Source organism: Lytechinus variegatus, chromosome 7 (assembly GCF_018143015.1).
Source record: "Lytechinus variegatus isolate NC3 chromosome 7, Lvar_3.0, whole genome shotgun sequence".
NCBI lineage: Eukaryota > Metazoa > Echinodermata > Echinoidea > Temnopleuroida > Toxopneustidae > Lytechinus > Lytechinus variegatus.
The window spans coordinates 132,635-154,665 of NC_054746.1; the positions used below are offsets into that span (position 1 = coordinate 132,635).

At 35.9% G+C, this 22,031-nt stretch overlaps 1 protein-coding gene across 2 annotated transcripts in view; it reads left to right on the forward strand.

Moving 5' to 3' along the window:
• The window catches only part of LOC121418131 (spermatogenesis-associated protein 7 homolog), a 40,162-nt gene that overhangs the window by 12,131 nt on the left and 6,000 nt on the right, over positions 1–22,031 (forward strand). For both annotated transcript variants that reach the window (XM_041611833.1, XM_041611834.1), the window contains 3 exons: positions 4,541–4,971; positions 5,361–5,615; positions 8,710–8,772. In XM_041611833.1, coding sequence (XP_041467767.1) covers positions 4,541–4,971; positions 5,361–5,615; positions 8,710–8,772 — 749 coding nt within the window. The remainder of the gene's footprint in view (positions 1–4,540; positions 4,972–5,360; positions 5,616–8,709; positions 8,773–22,031) is intronic.

Sequence of the window (22,031 nt, forward strand, 5' to 3'; positions counted from 1 at the left end):
AGAGTGTGTGAGTGAGGGAGAGAGAGGGATAGTGTAATACAGAGAAGGGGATAGTGAGAGGGAGAGAGAGGGAGGGATAGTGGGAGAGAGAGAGAGAGAGGGACTGATATTTCCATCTAAGCATGATCAAATAAATCCCCCCTCCCTCCCCCCCCACAAAAAAACCCACCACCACCTCATTTTATGCAGGCCTATAAGTATCCAAAAGGAGGGGGCAAGGCAAGAGAATAAAACAGAGAGGAAGGAGAAAGGAGGAAGGGGAAGAGCCACTGGCGACGCATTCCTTCATCACGGCCTGGAAACCTATGCAGGGAGTACGGCTTCACACACAACAGGCTTCATGAGTCCAAGGCGAGTGAATTTCACATTCACTTTGCTTCCAATCCTGAAGCTTTCTCCAATTGTTGTGGCAATTGAACACAGCACAGCTGCGACCTGAACTTCTCCGATTAATGCTCATTGTGAATCTTACAAGAAATCTGCTCAATTGGTCCAAAATAAAAAAAAAATCGAACGAATGTACCAAATACCCTATTGACTTGTGTACTATAAAAGTTGATTCGCCCACCGCAGCATGGCGACCAGTCTGCTGCCCTCTCACGTTGTGAAATTGGTCTATAGGTCCTAGACCTTTAATTTTCATTCATGGGACTGAGTTAACCAGAAGCATGGAAAAAACACATCAGACTCTCACATTTCTGTCACATCAAACTAAAAATAGAACAAATAACCTACATAAATTGACAGAAGATTATAACTCCCTGAAGAGTCGTCATCGTCACAGCATAGGCTACTCTAATCAGAGCGTAGCTTCCCTTACGGCAGCGTGGTACAACCGTCTGTTTTGAGCCATTCTAGTTGCTTTCTCCATGGTACCAAATGCCTCCCTCACTGTTTGTCCCATTAACATCTTGGTCTTCCTCTACTATGTTTACCAGGAATATGTGCCCTAAGGACCCTCTTCTCCAGACCATTATGTCTCATGGTTTGACCAAAATAACTCAGCTTCTGCCTCCTCACATATTGCAGTACCCAGTCACTACTAAGGCACATTGAGCTCATTCCTGATGTCTTCATTTGTCCATCGTTGCACCCAGGGGACTCTCAAAATCCTGCGATAACACTTGCTTTCAAAAGCAGTGATTCTTAGCTCATCTGCCTTTTGTAGCACCCAAGCTTCGCAGGGGTAGGTTGCAAATTGGGAAGATGCAGGCTCTGAGAACTCTAAGTTTTGTCTGCTTGTCCTGTCCTTGCCATAGTTTCTTCATGTTGTTTAGTGCCTTCAAACCCATAGCTCATTTCCCTGCCATTGTCACCATCTTTCTGAATTCTCACCCCAACGTACTTGAAATGATCCTCCAGTATTGAGTTATCAATACTAACTCCTCCATCATTTACATCCTCTTCTTTAACCACAGACATAGCTTTTGTTTTTGACACATTCATTTTCAAACCGTATGACTTGCTTCTTTCATTCAGAGATGATAAATACTTCTCAGGCCAGGTCTTGATTTAGAAATCCTAGTTGCATCATCTGCATATCACAGATTTCCTAGCTCTATTCCTCCAACACGCAGTAAGTCAAAGTCTTCTGCTGGGACACATCCATAACTTCCCTCATTTTCTCTGTGTAAATTTTAAAAAATGCAGGAGAGAGTATACATCCCTGTCAAACTCCTTTCTTGACATCGAACCGGTCTGTAGTGCCACATTCCATTTTAACAGCTGACTGTTGCTCCGCGTATAGAGATCTAATCAGCCTGATCACATGATGTGGGAAGTCCATTTTCAGCATCACACTCCAAAGATGGCTATGTCTAGCATTATCAAAGGCTTCGGAGTAGTCTACAAAACAGATGAATAAATCCTGGTTCATTATTTACATTTCTGAATAACCATTTGAAATTTAAAGATGTGGTCTCTGCTGCCCGTTTTTTTCATGAAGGCTGCTTGTGCTTCATCCATTTCTGTCTAGAGGTAGTTTCAAACTGCCTCGATCACAAGAATCCCTGTTAAAGTACGGGAATTGTTTTCGGCTAAAAAATACCCTTTAATTATTCCTGCATTCACACCGCTCCGAAACATACCCTTCGGGATAAGTTCCTGAAGTTACGAGCATGCGCATACTATGGTCTGATAAGCAGGCAAGGCGCGAGATTCAAAATCACTAGCCTAGCAGCCACCCACGGCGCCACGCCCAACGACATGCTGGGCTAAAAGTTCCCGTAATTTGCTTTCACATCGCCAAAATACCTGCGACCTTGGAAAAATCCCCCGCGAAAGTTCTCGTAATTTCGCCAAGTACCTACTATTTAGCGGGTATTTTCTTTCGGGGAAATTACGCATAGTTTGCTTTTACATTACCAAAATACCTGGTATTTTCTGATCGGGGTAAATTTCCCGATCAGAGAATCCTGGAACTGACGAACTTCGAGGCGGTCTGAAACCACCTTAGGAGTAGTTCTGCAATGAAGAGTACAGAAGACTAAACTCCCTTCAGTGAAGTGTATAGAAGATTAAACTCCCATCAATGAAGAGTACAGAAGATTAAACTCCCATCAATGAAGTTTACAGAAGATTAAACTCCCATCATTGAAGTGTACATAAGATTAAACTCCCTTCAGTGAAGTGTATAGAAGATTAAACTCCAATCAATGAAGAGTACAGAAGATTAAACTCCCATCAATGAGGTTTACAGAAGTTTAAACTCCCATCAATGAAGTGTACGTAAGATTAAACTCCCATCAATGAAGTGTAGAAACATCCCCTTTGCAATTACATTTCGAGGTTGGCCCCTCCCCCCCCCCAAAAAAAAAAAAAAAAAAAGTCATGGACTGAGCAATGCTAGCTAGATGAATAGAAGACATTTTATAAGCATATATTTAAAAAAAAGTAGCACTATAACTCTCACCATTTTCCCCCAAAATATAGAAACGGCAAATGAAATAGCATAGTAGAAACAATAATGAAACCTCAAAATAAAAAAAATCATTGCTTTCAAACAATACTGGTTTTATAGAGCACGTGCATGGACCTACAAAACAATTAAGAAAAGATGAAAAGTAATTTTTTTTTATTTGAAAACTCACCATTATTTGCTGGTTCTTTTTCAGTTTACTTACACCTTTGCAGTTTTCATCTCGAATGTAATAATAAACTATGTAGTCCACTAAACCATTTTTTGGTGAAAATCCCAGGTGAAAATATCTAAAATATTGTCTCCACTTTATTTCATAAGCATTTGCAGTGGGAGTATTCAAAACAGCATGTGTGAATGATTCAGAGCCGCTTTATATATGGATTTAATAATTTAATGTATTCCGATATGATTAATTCTCACATCACAATCAAAGGACACGATGCATTCATTTCTGCTGATCTTTTTTGACTGTTCAACTGGTCACTAAGCTACTTTAATCACCCTCTTGAACCTTTTCACAACCTGAAGGCATTCAAGGGTTTGCCAGACATAGCATTAAAATTAATGCAAATTGGAATCCTAGTATTGTAGTCAGTTCATTAGAAATACATGTACTTTGGATTGAAATCACTTGATAAACCTTAAATTCCATATGCAGACATTACTTGCTACACTGAAAATGCCTCGGTAATTCCAATGGTTGTCAACAAACAACTTAAATTCTAGTCAGAAGTTTCAATTTTTTTTAGTTATCATTAATTTATTTTATTCATGTTGTCATTTTCAAATCAATTTTCTGTAGTTGATAATTATGCATATTGTGGATGGGGTTTGACTTTGACATTTATTCAATAATCCATTCAGGAAATGTAAGAGGAGACTAATTTTCACTTTAACATATTAGTTTTGCCATTTTTTCAATTGAGAAATTACGTAAAATCAAATTTGGAGCAACAGTACTGATTTGCAAGGTAAGTGTTGCAATTTGTCAGCCTTTTCTTCTGCAGTGCACAAATTGGTGAACATATATATTGTTTTTAATGGAATACTTTCAAGTTATCTTATTGCCGTGATGGTACAGCTATTGTATCCTGGGTCAAAAGGGGACCCTTTCTTTTCTCTCAAAATTTCTATTTTTCTCTCTTCTCAACATCATATTTTTATTTTTGTTGTTTTCAAGCTACTGAAATACTTGCATCTGATTGGCTCAGTCAGTGAAAGCATTGTCTAGTTTTTTTCATGGAAATGCTCCTCCAATTTCTATGTTGTATCTTTTATGGAAACATAGATCTACCAGGTAGTCTCTTATATGGGGTCCTTGGAAACAAATTTCTTTTCTGTGAAAATTTTTTGAAATTTTGCTGTATTCTGAGGTGACCTTTTTTGATGATACAGTCAAACCTGTCTGTAAAGACCACTTGGTTGACTAAGTAGGTGGTCTTTATAGATAGGTTTCACATGTTTCAATGCTGAAAATTATTCAAGGGGAGCCAAACCTGTAATATTAGTATACCAGTGATCCTTCCATACATGTGGTATAGGATGCCTTTTCATTTAATTAGTGAAATCAGATAAGATATTATGTTAGACTAATTCAGGATCATATTTTTGTTATATCAGGACTTGGATGAAGACCTTGCCAAGTATGGAATCTCTGATCTGCGAGGTCCTCGGAATGCGTCTATGACCCCTCAACCGTACCGCCCCCGCAGTGCATACTCAGACGTGAACAGACCACACACCAGCCAATCACACAACTACAATTCAAACCAATACAGGAACAATAAGAACGCCGACATGCAAGGCACAATGACTCTGGACTACCAAAGCCGAACACCAAGAAAGGAATCAGCGGACATTCTAGACAAGCGAGCAGATAAGTTTACAGAGTCGCGAAAGCTGTTCACTCCAAGAACATTAAAAACGGGTGCCACTTCAAGACTTGCTCAATCTAAGAACTATAATGCACCAAAGAGGAAAGGAGGTGCTAAGGAACTAAATGAAACTGGAAGGTTAGAGAGAGAACTACAGTGGAATGAAAACAATACAAGGTAAAGAAATAGAGGGTTAGTGAAAGTAACAATTGTCATTGGAAGCTTCAAAACAAAGATTTTTTACCTTTTTTTATGGGTTTGGCTATTTTTGGTTCCGTTTGTTTGCAACTTCCAATTATTCCACTAGAGTAAGCATTTTCTTGGGGCAAGGATCAAAGAATTGTAGTTGTTAGAAACAAGTAGCTACAGGGGATTTTATGGTGGGTATTTTATGAAGCTGTACGTAATTTACAAATGCATGAATGGTGACACTTTCATGTCCTAAATGATATCGTTCTATGTAGCTTCCCTAGCACCTAAAAACAACATGTTCCTGTCAATTTAAAGTCATACATGACTTTACAAGAAAAACAGCTTTATATTTTTCTTGTTTCCCCTAAAATCAGAACCCTACATTCCAGAGAGCAGCTTGAGGAGCTAGAAGAGCGAGATCGACGAGAGAACGCCCGTCTCCAGAGGGCCGAGGATCATCTAAGATGGGTGGAAGAACAAGCTATGAGGATACAGTCTCTAGAACTCGAAGGGGAGGAGGATGAGATAGGACCGATGACATCGAGTCTCAAGCCGTCCAGAAAAGGGCCTCGACAGCAACTTGGTGGAACTCAAGATTTGAATGTTAGCTACGGCAATCAGTCACTCAGGTAACACTATCATCTGAATTTTGTAAAGTTTAAGCTATTATTTTTTTCCTATGTCTTAAAGGTCAAGTCCACCTCAGAAAAATTTTGATTTGAATTAATAGAGAAAAATCAGACAAGCACAATGCTGAAAATTTCATCAAAATCGGATGTAAAATAAGAAAGTTATGACATTTCAAAGTTTCGCTTATTTTCAACAAAATAATTATATGAACGAGCCAGTTACATCCAAATGACAGAGTCGATGATGTCACTCTCTCACTATTTCTTTTGTTTTTTATTGTTTGAATTATACAATATTTCAATTTTTACGAATTTGACGATTAGGACCTCCTTGCCTGAAGCACTGAATGTTAAAGTAATGGAATTCCACGTGTTCAGGGAGGAATGAAACTTCATTTCACATGACAATGATGAGAAAATTAAAATATTTCATATTTCATATAATAAAATACAAAAGAAATAGTGAGTGAGTGATGTCATCAACTCACTCCTTTGGATGTAACTGGCTCGTTCATATAACTATTTTGTTGAAAATAAGCGAAACTTTAAAATGCTTTAACTTTCTTATTTTACATCCGATTTTGATTAAATTTTCAGTGTTATGCTTGTTGAATTTTTCTCTTTTTATTCAAATCAAGTTTTGGTTGGGGTGGACTTGTCCTTTAAACAGAAATTATGATAATTCTAATTATTTAGCAATCTTGAAACTTACGGGTTGGGGGGGAGGAGGAGGTGTATAAAGTGCCCCTCCTGACATATTTTGGAATATATCAAATAAAATATCAGTGCCTTAGGAAGGAATAAAAATCTTTTTTTTTTTGCTTGACAGAAAAACAAGGTTTACCAGATAAGCCATGGTCCTTTCCTGATTAGGATTAATTAATGTAATATTGAGATAAATGGCAGCTTCTATATAAATATATACTTTGCTCTTAATATATCAACAGTGCTCCTAGTCCTGCTCAATATAGACACACAAGTGTAATTATTTCATTAATAATAAGATCACACAATGATGGAAGCTAGACACATAAAGTGAACAATTTCTACAACAAAATTACCATATAGCAATGTATTAGTATTCCATGCTCTTGTAACGCTCCCTTACTTTCTAATCTCATGCATGCCAAATCTCACCATTTACTCAATCTCATACCCACCAAACCTTGCCGTGTGCTCACACGCTACATGCATGCACAATTAATTCTTGCTAAATAGCTATTCTTCTCAACTGTTTTCATTTAGTTCAAAGTTAACACACTTTATTCAACAATTATGTATTAAAATGCTGAATAAGGAGAATTACGGATATGTATCAATTAGCAGATTAATTTGGATTTTTGCCAGTTATCTGTGATTTGATCTTCTCTTTATTTTAAGCTTGTTTTTGTCTCACCTGCGAAGCAAAGTGAGACTATAGGCGCCGCTTTTCCGACGGCGACGGCGGCGGCGGTGTCAACATCAAATCTTAACCTGAGGTTAAGTTTTTGAAATGACATCATAACTTAGAAAGTATATGGACCTAGTTAATAAAACTTGGCCATAAGGTTAATCAAGTATTACTGAACATCCTATTAGAGTTTCATGTCACATGACCAAGGTCAAAGGTCATTTAGGGTCAATGAACTTAGACCATGTTGGAGGAATCAACATCGAAATCTTAACCTGAGGTTAAGTTTTTGAAATGTCATCATAACTTAGAAAATATATGGACCTAGTTCATGAAACTTGGACATAAGGTTAATCAAGTATCACTGGACATCCTGCATGAGTTTCACGTCACATGACCAAGGTCAAAGGTCATTTAGGGTCAATGAACTTTGGCCGAATTGGGGATATCTGTTGAATTCCCATCATAACTTTGATAGTTTATGGATCTGATTCATGAAACTTGGACATAATAGTAATCAAGCATCACTGAACATTTTGTGCAATTTTCAGGTCACATGATCAAGGTCAAAGGTCATTTAGGGTCAATGAACTTTGGCCGAATTGGGGATATCTGTTGAATTCCCATCATAACTTTGAAAGTTTATGGATCTGATTCATGAAACTTGGACATAATAGTAATCAAGCATCACTGAACATTTTGTGCAAGTTTCAGGTCTCATGATGAAGGTCAAAGGTCATTTAGGGTCAATGAACTTTGGCCGAATTGGGGATATCTGTTGAATTCCCATCATAACTTTGATAGTTTATGGATCTGATTCATGAAACTTGGACATAATAGTAATCAAGCATCACTGAACATTTTGTGCAATTTTCAGGTCACATGATCAAGGTCAAAGGTCATTTAGGGTCAATGAACTTTGGCCGAATTGGGGATATCTGTTGAATTCCCATCATAACTTTGAAAGTTTATGGATCTGATTCATGAAACTTGGACATAATAGTAATCAAGCATCACTGAACATTTTGTGCAATTTTCAGGTCTCATGATTAAGGTCAAAGGTCATTTAGGGTCAATGAACTTTGGCCGAATCGGGGGTATCTGTTGAATTACCATCATAACTTTGAAAGTTTATTGGTCTAGTTCATTAAACTTGGACATTAGAGTAATCAAGTATCCCTGAACATCCTGTGCGTGTTTCAGGTCACATGTCCAAGGTCAAAGGTCAATGAACTTTAGCCGAATTGGGTGTATCTGTTGAATTACCATCATAACTTTGAAAGTTTATGGATCTGATTCATGAAACTTGTACATAAGAGTAATCAAGTATCACAGAACATCCTGTTCCAGTTTCAGGTCACATGATCAAGGTCAAAGGTCATGTAAGGTCAATGAACTTTGGCCATGTTGGGGTTTTTTGTTGAATAACCATCATATCTCTGTAAGTTTATTGGTCTAGTTCATAAAAAGAGGACATAAGAGTAACCATGTATCACTGAACATCTTGTGCGAGTTAGAGTAGTATGCAAAGTCAGCACTGCTGCTATATTGAACTGCGTGATGCAGGTGAGACGGCCAGAGGCATTCCACTTGTTTGCTTTTTGCGCTTCTTTTATTCAATGCACCCTCTAGAGCAAGAATGCTACACTCTATATCTTTTGCAATAATCTCTCATATTACCAATCATACTTTGGGCATTTTCAGGTCAGAACTTGCTTCGATGACGTACAGAACACCAGAACAAGTATCAAAGCGGATGCAAGAAGAGTAAGTTATTATATAATCATAATTTGGTGTTTTGGTTCCAAACCAAATGATTGGCCCAAGTCTATCACATGACCAGTCATTTATTTTAGCCAACAGGAACTATTGGCTAATAACTACTAATATTAGATAGCCAAGACAGATACCCAAACGCGATTGGTTCATAGCGCGTCAGGTGATATGATCGAAATCGGTGTATTTTCCCACCCCGTCCAACTATGATGAAATTTTTTTTTTCTATGTGTATGGCAGCCTCCTGTGGATTAGATGTTACCAATTTCACAGAAATGGTATGTGGGACTAAAGTAGCAATCGTTTTCAATTGTCAACACTGGACTCTGGAATTTAAGTGAGCCCGACGACGACGTAGGACTAGGAGCCTTCTACGAGTTAGGATTATCACTAGATCTAACGTTGTGCCTTCTTTAGTTACTAAAATGGAGCCTAGATTTGTGTAGACAGGAATAACCATCGTTTTTAAGGTTCTGGGGATTTCTTAAACAATTTCTGGATATGTAATGGTGAGTGGTGCCAACATAGTTTAATAGTAGATAGAGAGTGAAGCTTAAGCTTACATGTATGTAGCTTAGCCTTAGGTCTAGATCTAGTCTTAACGTTAGAGCCTTAACGTTCGTTTTAAGCTTTTAGTTTTGGATTTGGTCTAACGTCAAAGATGTCTGATGAGCAGTGAGGAATAAGATCAGCTTTTGGATAATAGAATTGGGTAGGCCTAGGTAGATCTAGATTTAACGTTAGGCCTAACAGATTTATATATCTAAATTAGACCTTGGCTAGAGTCTGAATTTACAAAATTTAGAGACACTTAACGTTAAATCTTGTTTACGACACCGTAAGTTATTGCTAACGAAAACATGAAAAAGTTTGGTCCTGGACATGGTTCGACGATAGAAATATCAGGACCACTACCAACAGTATAGCCTAACCTAGTCTGACATGGACTAACAACTGAAAGACGATACTAGTGTTTTTCATTCAGATGATATAGACAATCTTATTCTTACTTTCAATAATGAACCCATGAAATTAAACTCTTGGTTGATTGTTAATGAGCTTATTTTGAACATGAATAACACACATATGATTTTTAGAAACAAGGTAATCAATAATGACAGAATTAATGTTTTATTAGATAACACCCGTATTGTTAGATCGACGTTATTGAAATTCTTAGGTGTAATAATAATCATATTGACAATATTTGTACAAAAATTTCTAGAAACGTTTGTATATCATACAAACTACAATATTCCCCACCCCCCGACAATATTATTAATAATTTATAACACCTTAATATCATCTTACCTCTAATACTGCAACATTACCTGGGTTTCTTCTAATAATTATTCAATGTCTAGATTATTACAATGACAAAAAAGGCTATTAGAATTATTTATCATTCAGGTTACCTTTTCGGTTAAAGGTCTTGAACACATTTGATCTATACTATCAACTTTGCCATTTTCATGTACCTCTTATAAAAGAAATTGTTTCACCAAATCTATCTGATAATTTTTTTGTTTAATGACAATTTCCATTCATATAATACACGCAGTTCCTCTCATTTTCACTTACTATTGCTATTGACAAGAACTAATGCTAAAAAAACTATTTTTTTCAAAGGTCCAATCATATGGAATAAACTTTCTTTATATGTAAAAGATAGCCCTTCCCTTTCTGTTTTCAAAAGAAGACTAATATCATATTTGATTGACAACTACAATACTTAATTCACTTTCTATATTACAGGATTTATCGTTACTCTGTTTATGTTATGTGTTTCGTTTTTTTAGGTGTTTTATATTGTAATTTTTTTTTTATTTGTATTTTCTTCTATTGATGGCAGCACCTATAAGGCTTCTCTGCCTTCTAAGCTGTCTCCTCATTTCATAAATCATTTCTATTTCTTGTATATTCCAATATATTTGTAAATGTTATTTTTTAATATATGAACAAAATAAATGCATATGAATGAATGAAATGAAACAGATCTAGATCTAGAGAGACTCTAGTCATGTTTTTATCTCATCCTAAATAGATCAGAATGTGCACCTGATCAAAGCTCAACAAGCATTCTCCTCATCTCGGTCTGCCCTGGGCTCTGGACTGGACTCTAAGTTAGATCTAGGCCTAAACAAACTTGATTTTTGTCTCATTGGCATCAACATCAAATCTTAACATAAGGTTAAATTTTTGAAATGACATCATAACTTAGAAAGTGTATGGACCTAGTTCATGAAACTCGGGCATTAGGTTAATCAAGTATTAGTAAACATCCTGCTCGAGTTTCAGGTCATTTAGGGTCAATGAACTTTGGCCGAATTGGGGGTATCTGTTGAATTACCATCATAACTTTGAAAGTTTATTGGTCTAGTTCGTTAAACTTGGACATTAGAGTAATCAAGTATCACTGAACATCCTGTGTGCATTTCAGGTCACATGACCGAGGTCAAAGGTCAATGAACTTTGGCCGAATTGGGTGTATCTGTTGAATTACCATCATAACTTTGAAAGTTTATGGATCTGATTGATGAAACTTGGACATAAGAGTAATCAAGTATCACTGAACATCTTGTGCGAGTTAGAGTAGTTTTCAAAGTCAGCACTGCTGCTATATTGAACAGCGTGATGCAGGTGAGACGGCTAGAGGCATTCCACTTGTTCAAGAGTTATCAACACATTGTTTTCAGAATGACAGTTTAGTTTTCATCATGATGATCATATTGATCTAAATTAACATGATGATCGTATTCATGAGAATCAGAGACAGATCACCTGATTTTTGTCTCACCTGCGAAGCAAAGTGAGACTATAGGCGCCGCTTTTCCGACGGCGGCGGCGGCGGCGTCAACATCAAATCTTAACCTGAGGTTAAGTTTTTGAAATGACGTCATAACTTAGAAAGTATATGGACCTAGTTAATAAAACTTGGCCATAAGGTTAATCAAGTATTACTGAACATCCTATTAGAGTTTCATGTCACATGACCAAGGTCAAAGGTCATTTAGGGTCAATGAACTTAGACCATGTTGGAGGAATCAACATCGAAATCTTAACCTGAGGTTAAGTTTTTGAAATGTCATCATAACTTAGAAAATATATGGACCTAGTTCATGAAACTTGGACATAAGGTTAATCAAGTATCACTGAACATCCTGCATGAGTTTCACGTCACATGACCAAGGTCAAAGGTCATTTAGGGTCAATGAACTTTGGCCGAATTGGGGATATCTGTTGAATTCCCATCATAACTTTGAAAGTTTATGGATCTGATTCATGAAACTTGGACATAATAGTAATCAAGCATCACTGAACATTTTGTGCAAGTTTCAGGTCTCATGATTAAGGTCAAAGGTCATTTAGGGTCAATGAACTTTGGCCGAATCGGGGGTATCTGTTGAATTACCATCATAACTTTGAAAGTTTATTGGTCTAGTTCATTAAACTTGGACATTAGAGTAATCAAGTATCACTGAACATCCTGTGCGCGTTTCAGGTCACATGACCAAGGTCAAAGGTCAATGAACTTTGGCCGAATTGGGTGTATCTGTTGAATTACCATCATAACTTTGAAAGTTTACGGATCTGATTCATGAAACTTGTACATAAGAGTAATCAAGTATTACTGAACATCCTGTTCGAGTTTCAGGTCACATGATCAAGGTCAAAGGTCATGTAAGGTCAATGAACTTTGGCCATGTTGGGGTTTTTTGTTGAATAACCATCATATCTCTTTAAGTTTATTGGTCTAGTTCATAAAAAGTGGACATAAGAGGAACCATGTATCACTGAACATCTTGTGCGAGTTAGAGTAGTATTCAAAGTCAGCACTGCTGCTATATTGAACCGCGTGATGCAGGTGAGACGGCCAGAGGCATTCCACTTGTTATTTTTCCGCCCTCTTCTTGTTGCCATAAAATCTCAAAATCTACATCATCAATTATCTTCAAAATATCATCAGATATGGGGACTTATCATGTCATCTGTATGAAACCAGTTCAAGGTCAAAAGGTCATCATGACGTCATCTAGATGCCATTTTGTAAATTCACATAATCAATCTGTCCATGTCATCAAAGGTCATGTAAAGGTCACGACGTGCGCGTACGCGTGTGTCAAAGTTTTAAAATGCTCAAAATCACTTTTTGACCAAAAGAGAGTACTAATCAGGTCATTTTAAGCATTTCAAAAATTTGCGCGCGCATAACGGCACTATACAACATAGGATTGCCTTTTTTTCATATCAATGCACCGATAATATAATTCTGAACAATTTGATACCTTGATCAACCTTCTACGACAAGTAATAACGGAATTAGCCTCAATCACAGTTTACAGCACGCGCACTAACCAAACCATAGACAATAAACATGTATGTGCAAAAACATGCCTATACAAAATTCATTATAGCTCTTCAGGAAGTCCGTTGACCCCAATTTTTTTTCATATTCAAATAGAGTATGGATGGGAGATATGATTTCATGTCATGTGACCCGAAATTTTATCATGACGTCATCAAAATGGCGTCGGAACTCAAAATTGGCATTTCATGACGAAAAACTTCCATTTGAGAACACTATACCCCAGTTCCCCTTCTCATCAATTCTCTTCTCCAGCCGTAACTGCCTCAAGAAAGCAATTTAAGTATCAAAACACCTGTTTCTTGACGTTGGTCCGAAGATAAAACAACAGCCCGGCATATACAGTCACAGCAGGGGGCCACACACGATGGGATTGAATGCGCAGCGCTGAGTGCGGTCCCTGTAAGCATGCCGTCATTTTTATTCGCTTACTTTCCTTATTCCTAGGTCGATTTTCTTCGTTCGAAATTGAAAATGGAATAACATTGGGTTACTGAATACAATATGCCTTTGAAAACGTGATTAAATATGGAATACAATAATTTCATTCCGAATGTCCTACTACAGGCAGAGAAGTCTTACGTAATAGCGCAGCTGTTGTTTATCTTTTCGTCCTTTGCTCAACGCTCATATACTGGCCTGTGGGGGTGAAATTGAGACAGCAAGGATTACCCCTGGATTACTTGGCCAAGCGCGGTTGATAATGGCTTGGAAATGGCTTTTAGGAGATCCAAATGGAAAATGGGGTACAACACCGCAGTTCGCAATCCGAACTGAGATCCAAATGGAAAATGGGGTACAACACCGCAGTTCGCAATCCGAACTGCGGTATCGTTTCAAAGGGAATTTTGACGTAATGTGTAACTTATGACCTCATCATAATTATGCAAATTTGACTCTAACTCCATAAACATTGGCCAATTTTCGCTCAGTTTTTTATATGTTGTAGCTGTGGATTTACTCTGTCTAGTGAGTTGGCTTTATTTACATTTTATTTACATTTCATCAAAATCGGATGTAAAATAAGAAAGTTATGACATTTCAAAGTTTCGCTTATTTTTAACAAAGTAGTTATATGAACGAGCCAGCTACATCAAAATGAGAGAGTCGATGTCATTCACTATTTCTTTTGTTTTTTATTGTTTGAAATATGAAATATTTTTATTTTCTCGTCATTGTCATGTGAAATGAAGTTTCATTCCTCCCTGAACACGTGGAATTCTATTATTTCAACATTTTGTGCTTCAGGCAAGGAGGTCCTAATCGTCAAATTCGTAAAAATTGAAATATTGTATAATTCAAACAATAAAAAACAAAAGAAATAGTGAGTGAGTGACATCATCAACTCTCTCATTTGGATGTAACTGGCTCGTTCATATAACTATTTTGTTAAAAATAAGCAAAACTTTGAAATGTCATAACTTTCTTATTTTACATCCGATTTTGATGAAATCTTCAGCATTGTGCTTGTCTGATTTTTCTCTATTGATTCAAATCAACATTTTTCTGAGGTGGACTTGACCTTTAAAGAATGGATTATTCCTAAAATGTCAATTTATAGGGGTATGTCATTTTCACTCATTTTGTGTGCAATCTCTATGGGAAATGACTTTTTCTCAAAACTGGATTATACATTCCTCTATTTCGCGTGCCATATCTCCATTATTTTTTGGCGGTTATCTCTGAGCTTTGAGTATGATGTAGCTGAGATTGTAAGCTATCGTAATTGTGGTCTCCATTTTCCAATCAGATGCTGGGATCATGCCTGTATTGGATTTGAGATCCTCTTAATATGCTATGTGTTAAGTCTATGGGAAACAGTGTAGCTCAATTGGGAAGGCATCAGACTTGCATCCTTAATTTCCGGGGTTCGATCCCAGGTGCAGGGGTGAACATGAGAATTTTTTTTTCTTTTCAACATTTCACAAATGGTCCTTTATGACAATTACAATGTATATAAAATAAAACATTGGACAATAAAAGTGATTAAAATCCCTTTTAATGTACAATATGTACATATGTGTTTGACCTACACTTATTCAGACAACTTTCTCATTTCCCTCTTTTCAAGAGTGTTCAACACATTCTTTTCGTAACAGAAGTTCAGTTGTCATCATGATGATCATATTGATCTCAATAAACATGCTGATTGTCTTCCTGATCATGAAATCAGAGACAGATCACCTAATTCGTCCTCATGACGAATCCTAAGCATTTTTTATGCACTCACAAATTTGGACCAATTTTAATTCAATTCAATTCAATTCATTTATTATCTCTTTCAATCTTTTTACATTTACAATGATAGTTCAATAGACATATTTACAAAATATAATACATAAATCATTTCTATAATACAATAATGCTATGAAATCGAAAGAGAAGGAGACCAACTAAAAAGCAGAGCTTGTAGGGTGAAGGCCCCCTTTCATAAGTACATTTTATGAATAAAAATATGATAAAATAAAGAAATAAACAATACATAATACAATGAATAAAAAATAAATAAAATAAAAATAAATAAAAATAAAAATTAATGAATCAGTATACACTGTATACAGAAATCATAAAACGATTAAACATATATACAAAGAGAAATTAACAAACACATTTACATATTAAGTTCTGAGTTACATAACTTTGTGGAAAAAAAAACGATAATCTAATATGAATCCAGAAGATATTTTTTCAGTTTTCCTTTGAAATTTTGTATTGAATTACATTGTATAATATCCTTTGAAAAAGAATTCCATAATTTTGGACCCGTAAAAACAAATGTCTTCTGTGCAAACGATGTTCTATTCAGAGGTAAATGAAAGGAACTCGCCTGGCGAGTAAAGTGCTTATGAATTGTATTATTTTTTACAAACATATTATTAAAAGGTAACGGTAATTGTTTATTAATAAACTTGTACATTAACTGTCCGAGTTGAAAAGAATATAAATCTTTAACCTTCAAGACTTTATTTTTCAAAAACAGAATATTTGTATGTGCCCTGAATTCTGCATGACTAATAATACGAATCGCTCTTTTTTGTAATATAAAAAGTCTATTAATTTGAGAATTCGCTGCGTTACCCCATGCAACAACTCCGTAATTCAGATAAGGTAAAATTAACGTTGAATATAATGATAACAAAATATAATGGGGTAAGAAGTGACTTAATTTTCTAATGACACCAATATTGCGAGCAATGATTTTACAAATATTATCAATATGTGTTTTCCAAGAAAGTTTATCGTCAATGAACAGTCCCAAAAATTTAGTAGATCGCACTCTTTGAATAACAGTATCATTTAAAATTACATCTTTTGGTACAGTCGTAATCTTGTTGCTAAATAGCATGTAGCTAGTTTTTGCTAGGTTAAGAGAGAGTTTGTTAGCTGTTATCCATTTAGAAACATTTTTTAGTTCGTCATTGAATATTTGCGTCAATTGATCTGGGTCGGGGTGTGACAGAAATATATTAGAGTCATCAGCGAAAAGAATAAATTGAAGCAATCTTGATGACATATCAATATCATTTATATAAGTAATGAACAAAAGTGGGCCAAGAATGCTGCCCTGTGGAACTCCACAAAGAACAGGTTTACGTTCAGAAATATTACCATCAAGTGAAACGAACTGTGAACGCCCGGTTAGATAATTCTTGAACCACTTTAGTGGTTCCCCTCTAATTCCATAATGAGAAAGTTTATAAAGGAGAATATTATGATCAACTGTATCGAATGCTTTAGAAAAATCTAAGAACATACCAATCGTATTCGAAGACTTGTCATAAGCTTTGGCAACTGTTTGAACTAAAGAAAGTATTGCATGGGAAGTGCTACTCTTTTCTCGGAAACCAAATTGAGTATCGGATAGGCAGAGATGCCAACCAGTACGATTTTATCGTATTTAGTACGATAAAACAAGTAAAATACGACAGTACGATTTTGGCCATCAAAAATACGATTTCCCGACTTTCTGTCATTGTCCTGTTTTTGTCCCATGTGTTGTGTATGTATGCGCCCGCCCGTGAGTGAGCAGTGAAGCCATATCATACATGTAATTTAAATATCTGAAAAGCCAAAATCAAGTAACTTTCAATTTACGATAAGCACAGTTTCAAATTGCCAAGTGCGTGTTTTTTTCAGTACCATAAAAAGTGAGCTACGTCCGTCTTTTTTTTCCTGTAATACATGTACGCGCGTGCTTCCAATAGCGGTAATAGTTTTTCCCAACTTCACCATGTGCAATTTCTAATGCACACATTTCCAGTCAGGATATCACAATTCTGTGATATAGTAATTTGAATTGCACAGGAGATAAATCCCCGTTCACAACACAGGATATGCGAGTCTTGTATCCTCACAGTCGCCGACTTTGCTTGTCAAATCGGAGCCTTATTAATCCAAAGTCAATAGTTGTGAATTATAGCTTTTTAATTTCTTTCTTGGTGAGGGGTAAATATCAGACAATAAATCATCAAACAAGGCTCCATCTAAAAAAAAAAATAGGAGGACGCCGTGCACGTGAGTGTGGTACTTGGATGCTGTTAGCTAGCCAGTTTGAGCTACTATTCTCTGCCAGAGCTCTGGGTGAGAATTCTATCAGTAACGGCCTAAGTGATGGCGATTTTCTGTTTCAGATTGAGTTTAGATTTCATGTTAATTTTTGAAAACTGTAAAAAAACTTCATGATTTATTCATTGTGATGAATATTTAAGTTATTAATGAATACATTTTTGTCTCACATGCGAAGCAGAGTGAGACTATAGGCGCCGCTTTTTCCGACGGCGGCGGCGGCATCAACATCAAATCTTAACCTGAGGTTAAGTTTTTGAAATGACGTCATAACTTAGAAAGTATATGGACCTAGTTAATAAAACTTGACCATAAGGTTAATCAAGTATTACTGAACATCCTATTAGAGTTTCATGTCACATGACCAAGGTCAAAGGTCATTTAGGGTCAATGAATTTTGGCCGAATTGGGGATATCTGTTGAATTCCCATCATAACTTTGGAAGTTTATGGATCTGATTCATGAAACTTGGACATAATACTTTAATAGTAATCAAGCATCACTGAACATTTTGTGCAAGTTTCAGGTGTCATGATTAAGGTCAAAGGTCATTTAGGGTCAATGAACTTTGGCCGAATCGGAGGTATCTGTTGAATTACCATCATAACTTTGAAAGTTTATTGGTCTAGTTCATTAAACTTGGACTTTAGAGTAATCAAGTATCTCTGAACATCCTGTGCGCGTTTCAGGTCACATGACCAAGGTCAAAGGTCAATGAACTTTGGCCGAATTGGGTGTATCTGTTGAATTACCATCATAACTTTGAAAGTTTATGGATCTGATTCATGAAACTTGTACATAAGAGTAATCAAGTATCACTGAACATCCTGTGCGAGTTTCAGGTCACACGATTAAGGGCAAAGGTCATGTAAGGTCAATGAACTTTGGCCATGTCTGGGTTTTTTGTTGAATAACCATCATATCTCTGTAAGTTTATTGGTCTAGTTCATAAAAAGTGGACAAAAGAGTAACCATGTATCACTGAACATCTTGTGCGAGTTAGAGTAGTATTCAAAGTCAGCACTGCTGCTATATTGAACCGCGTGATGCAGGTGAGACGGCCAGAGGCATTTCACTTGTTACAGAATTTAGACTCTCCCAGAATGAAAGGCATTTTCTGTGAAGATCTGCGTTTTCAAATAACTTGTGAAAAACTTAAGGTACATGAACCTACAATACATGTACATTTAAAAATTTACATGTAGCCTGTGGGCTGTGGCTATGTGCTGGAATTTGAATAGACTGAGTTAGATATTGATTTAATTTCTTCATTTCTTTAACATAATTTATATGCAATCCAAGTGCACCTCACAGTCACAATCATACACAAACACTCACCCACACCCGTGATTCTAACCATGAAAAGAAACCTTAAATTTTTTTTTTTGTAAATTTATTATTTGATCTGAATTCTCTCTTTTTATTTGTTTATTTTATTCATTTATTTAGATTTTTTTTTTGGGGGGGTTCATTGTTTGTGGTTCATTAAAGATGAAAAGTAAATATAAGCCCATGTAAAGGGGATGTGGAGTGAGGGTGTCAAAACACACTTAAACATTTAAATTTCTTAGTTGTTTGAATAAGCCTATTACTAATTCTGTACTAATAGAAAATTGCAGGAGCTGCGCTTACTATAAACAAATTTGGAGTGTGGTTCACAGTTATATTCTTTTTTTTTAATTGCCCGTTGTTCCAGAAAATTGCCCCCCCCCCCCCCCGGTTCCTGTAAAAAGCTCGCGAGCCGGGGGCAATTTTTTTTTTTAAATTGCCCCCGGCCTGCAGCTGCTTAATTCAAGGCTTGCACTGGTCATATTGAGTTTTTGTGAAAATCTGATTTTTCACTAGAAAATATGATTTTTGAGGATATTCAGTCTGATTTTTTGTGTCAAGAGGTTGGCATCTCTGGATAGGATGTTGTGCTTTTTAAAAAAACATATGGTTCGTATGTGAACCAATTTTTCAAGAATTTTAGACAAGTTTGTAAGCAATGAAATGGGTCTGTAGTTACTTGCTAAAGAACTGTCACCCTTTTTGAAGACTGGTATTATCTTAGAAATTTTCATTGATTTTGGAATATTTCCCGATGATAATGACAAATTGAATATATAAATAAGAGGGTCAATTATATAATTCATAGTTTTCTGTAGAAGGATGCTATCAATGTTATCGAATCCTGCACTTTTATTTAATTTTAGGCTAGATATAATTTTAATTATCTCCTGTGCGTTCGTAGGAGAAAAAAACATAGAACTTTGATTTCTATCTCCCAGATATTGATGAAATGAATGGGAATTTGTTGGTATACTTCTAGAGAGCTCAAATCCAATTTGTGAAAAATATTTATTGAAAATATTTGCCATCTGAACTTTATCTTCAATAATAGAATCATTATGCATAAGCTTAGTTATCTTTGAAAACTTTGGTCCATTATTGATGGTAGAATTGATCAATTTCCATGTTTTTTTAAGATCATTCTTGCATTGATTAAATTGAACATTGTAATATGCCTTTTTGGCAGTACGGATGACCCCTGTTAGTATATTCTTATAATTGGTATATTGGCTCCGAGTATTTTCAGTTAGTCTTGATATATATTTATAGTATAATCTATTTTTTTTATTTATTGAACGAAGAATTGAATGAATGAGGTTGTAGGATGCTTTGGGGAATGTCCTGGCCCTGCTTCATTTAGGCTGTTACTGGGGTTACCCTAGGCAAGCTGAAACATCTCTATTATAATATAACCTACCCCTTTTATTATAATACTGTCAAATCATTTATTCGTAAGTTAAGTTACACCCATTGTAAATATGTTACTTACTATGTAAAGGGGCCCCGTTAACAAGCTATGCTTCACTGGGGTCCCAAACCTATCATTCTGAGTTCTATGATGTTGTATTCTGTACTATTGTTCGTGTTTGATATGGTTTGAAATAAATACTATACTATACTTAAAATTCTAGTTTTATAGTAGTTTTCAAAGTTAGCACTGCTGCTATATTAAATCGTGTAATGCGGGCGAGACTGCCAGAGGCGTTCCACTTGTTATTTAAAAAAAGGGTCATTCACTGTACTTACGTTAGACTAACTTTACTCATACCAGTTCCATGAGTCACTGTAAATAAAGTCTTGATCTACTGCATACATTTGTAGACCTAACTTTAGATCTATCTTCATAATTCAACGCTATCTAATTATAGATATTGACTGATTGGGTGTGTATAAAAAACATTCTTTGGACCACCTAATAGATTTTTTCCATAGAGAACTTTTTTTTTCTCAGCGCTGTGTGCTTCTGGAAAATATATCCTCTCTGGAAAAATATAAATCCGGCAGTCCAAGAATGTTTATATGACACAGCACATCAGTCAATATGTGTATACTAATGACTAGTGGCGAGTGCACAGAAGCGTTGTTAACGTACCAGAACGTTAACATTAGGGCCAGTCACACCTTTCACGAGCAACCGCTGCTAGACGCATTTTTTCACTAACAGAGCACTAAAAGTAGGCCTACCATTATCGTTATCGATAAACTCACAGGAGCTTAGTCGAATTCCTAATAATCTAACTATAAAAGGCTTAGCAGAAGCTAACAGTGGCGCTAAAGTTAATACAAATCACTAACAGTGCCAAGGGCACCAATAGTGATGTTGTTAGTGAATAATTTCTCTCTTTAAAACTTGTCTCCCTTTCTCATACCAAGTAATTCATATATATACCTCGACCGAATTAAAGGGGTATTCTGGGCCCAACAATATACAAATAAATTGAGTAAAATTAGATGAGCAAATTGCTGAAAATTCATCAAAATCTGATGAAAAATAACAAAATTCTTGAATATTAAAAATTAAACACTGTATTTTGCAACTGATATTACTGAGCGGCATGTGGACATGAATATGCAATAAATGGAACAATAATGCCATATCCTCTAGCTTTTTCCCCTTTTTTCTGATTTTATTGAAAATTTGAAATGAACTCGTAATTTACTCAAATGTATATATGTCGCCCGAGTAACAAAATTATGATCTTGGATTTGGATATTCTTATTGAAATATATGTTTAAATTATTAAAATGACTATTGATATTCATCTCTCCATCTCTTTTCTACCCACTTTTGTCTCAGTCCTTTTCAGGACTTAACATATGGTATAAACCACTTCAGCAATTGTTTATGCCACCATGCAAACCTTCAAACAGATTTTGATAGAATCCAGTTTGCATATATTACATGTTCCTATGTCAGACAAACCTTAGACAAACTTTCAGTTTGTAGAAAACAATCTGTGCTTTAAATATATTCAAATTGTATGCA